The sequence below is a fragment of the Xiphophorus hellerii genome, chromosome 16, assembly GCF_003331165.1.
Source record: "Xiphophorus hellerii strain 12219 chromosome 16, Xiphophorus_hellerii-4.1, whole genome shotgun sequence".
Classification (NCBI taxonomy): Eukaryota; Metazoa; Chordata; class Actinopteri; order Cyprinodontiformes; family Poeciliidae; genus Xiphophorus; species Xiphophorus hellerii.
Genome location: NC_045687.1, coordinates 21,062,102 through 21,065,062, shown reverse-complemented (window position 1 = coordinate 21,065,062; position 2,961 = coordinate 21,062,102). Strand labels below are relative to the sequence as shown.

At 45.2% G+C, this 2,961-nt stretch overlaps 1 protein-coding gene across 1 annotated transcript; it reads left to right on the top strand.

Annotated features, from left to right (window-relative positions):
• The first annotated feature begins 578 nt into the window (after positions 1–578).
• On the top strand, positions 579–2,288 carry foxd7 (forkhead box D7). The gene has a single exon (XM_032586410.1). The coding sequence runs from the start codon at positions 1,056–1,058 to the stop codon at positions 2,016–2,018; it is 963 nt and encodes a 320-aa protein (XP_032442301.1). The 5' UTR covers positions 579–1,055; the 3' UTR covers positions 2,019–2,288.
• Positions 2,289–2,961: the final 673 nt, after the last annotated feature.

Genomic DNA, 2,961 nt, shown 5'->3' with positions numbered 1-2,961 from the left:
ATTTAGCTTGTTATCATTTAATTCCGTCATTAGACACACTCTTACTCGTGGTTGTCAAGGAAAAATGCTGACAGCCCCTTTGTTGGAATAGATTATTTTAATGTTACCATTTCAATGACACTGTATAGTCATTAAAATGACTGGTGGTTTAACTTGAAATTCACCTGCTGCCTTGAAAATGCAAGTGAAGGAGGAACATTGTCTCTGCTTAAACTCAGAAATGAAAGAAATTAACTAACACAGCTCACTTTATCTTTCACAAACTAACCTTTGAATTCAAGATCTGAAGCTTTAACTTAAATATGATCAGTTAGTTAACATAAATGGAGCTGGAATATTACATAACAGTTCGAATGGACAAAAATAATTTGTCAGAATTAACTAATTGTCAATAAATATTAAAAATTTGAAACCTGATTCGCCTATCTTCGAGCTACTGAATGTAGATCATTTCCAGGAAAAATTCTCAATTAAACTTTACAAAAATGAAAGCATGGAAATTCTTGCACGGATTTAATTGCTTCAATTCAGTCGGAGGGTTTTATGAGTGTAGAGTTTCCTAATTTCCACGCGTCTCTCCTTTCCGAGTCCGTTTGGCACCGACGCGCTGGTGATGAGACGGGTGAGAGCGCACGGCTGGTACAGACCCGTCTCCTTCTGCGCTTCTTTTCATTGGTCAGAATCCTCTCGCTCGTGACATCACATCCAGCCGACCCGCTGCAAAGCGAGCAGATGATGCTGGACACCTCCAAGGACGCACAGGCGTTTTGCGCTTTACGCACGACCGCTCGCGGAGAGCCTCCCCGCACGTAAAGGTAAAAAAATAAATAAAATAAAATAAATCAGACTTGGATCCCGATGCCTCGGGGTCGGCAGAGTGTGCGTGTTGAGAAGCGGCACTGCGGCCGAGCTCGGATTTGTTCGACACTGGGACTGGAAATGGACCGTGCGTAAGGCTGCGTGCGTTTCAGGAGCGGAGCTGTCACTCAACCCCCCCACCACCACCACCTGTTGCCAGGTGGGTCCTGGCCTTTTTTCACTACTGAACATCTACTATGACATTAGGTCTGGAAGGTCTTGTGGATATGGAGGATATCGTTATCGACGTGGTGGGGGAAGGACTGAAGGACGGCGGAGAGGAGCAGCTCTCGCTTTCAGAGGAGTCTCGGAGCGAGCCGGAGCGCAGCGCGGAGACTTCCAGCAGCCAGACGGAAGACCCGGCGTGTCCTCCTCCTGCTAAAACCAAGTCCCCCGCGTCCGTCAAGCCTCCATACTCGTACATCGCGCTGATAACCATGGCCATACTGCAGAGCCCGAAGAAACGCCTCACGCTCAGCGAGATATGCGACTTCATCAGCCACCGCTTCGTCTACTACCGGGAGAAATTCCCGGCCTGGCAGAACTCTATCCGACACAACCTGTCGCTGAACGATTGCTTCGTCAAGATGCCCAGAGAGCCCGGGAACCCGGGCAAAGGGAACTACTGGACGCTGGACCCCAACTCCTCCGACATGTTTGAGAACGGGAGCTTCCTGCGGCGGAGGAAGCGCTTCAAGCGGCAGCATTTTCGCTTCGACCCGCTGAAGGAGCAGCACCTGGAGCCGAGCGGGCTGCACTGCTTTACGCACGGCGCGTACGGCCTCGGCGCGGCGGCGCTGCAGCTGCCCGGTCTGGAGATCTACCCCTTCCTGCACCACCATCACACTCCGTCTCCGTGCGGCCCCGCCGCCATCCCACCTGTCAGCAGCATCCTGCCGGCTCTGTCCACCTTCTTCTCTCGCAGCGCCCTCACGGCCAAGGCCTTCCTGCAGTCGCAGCCGGGACTGGACGCCTTCTCCCCGGCGCAGTGCGCCGCGTATTCCCCTCCTCTGACCTCCGGCGCTCACTACGCGGCCCCCGGCCTCTTCCGCCCGGCAGCCTCCCCGCAGCTCCTCGGTTTGCACCAGGAGTACCAGAAACTACAGACTCAGCGGAGCGGCGCAGATCTAGCCAAACACATCAACGCTAATAACGAATAACCGCACCAAAACCAGACTTTGACCATGTGTTTTCTCAGGTAACAGAGACTTAAAAAACAAAACAAAACAACAACAACAACAAAAATCAATATCACAATTGTTGCCGCGCGAAATGGATGAAACTCCTCCTGCTTTACGGCAAATCTGTCAGCAGGCGCTCTCTTTTTGTATTTTTGATCATGACTTATCATCGTTTGTTTTAATATTTAAATGGTAAATTTCCTCAACTTTTTTCTCTGGAAAAATAAAAGCTGGAGATTTAAACCTCGACTTAACTCGTATTTATGTTCATATATATATTTATATATATATTTTAATCTGAGGTTCTTTTTGAAACAAAATATTTCCTTCTACCATTTTTTAATTGTAGTAACATCTTTTGTAATTGTTTTTTTTTTTTATAAAATCAAAGTAATCTAATAATAATAAAAATGATGATGATAATGAAAATAATAGTCAAACACTTTGGTGAGGTGCTGAAGAGGTTTTGAAACTGTACAAATAAAATAAAAATAATAATAGAAGAAAAATATAATAATAGGACTGGTCATGACAGGCCTTAAAAGTGTTTTAAAGAAATGTTTTTTAAAAAAAAGGTAAAGAAATGCTGTCAAAGCATTAGAATCAGAAATATGTTTAGTCAGGTGTTCATAACATGACAGTAAACAATTTAAAAATATACAGATGAAATAATATGTTAGCAATTTTTGCAGGAAGACCCGTCGCTCCTGCCTGTAGCCGATTCAGGCCATGAGCTCAATCAGGCTCTGAATAAAAGACAAGATAACTTTTATTAATTCAATGTAGAAAAGTCTCTGAAAATTTGTAGCTAGGTCAGTTCTTCAAAATTTTCAGTTCGAAAAATTAAGTTTGTCCAAAACTGTCTTCATATACAACACTGATAACAGAGACAGTAAAATACAAACAAAATGCTTACAAAACA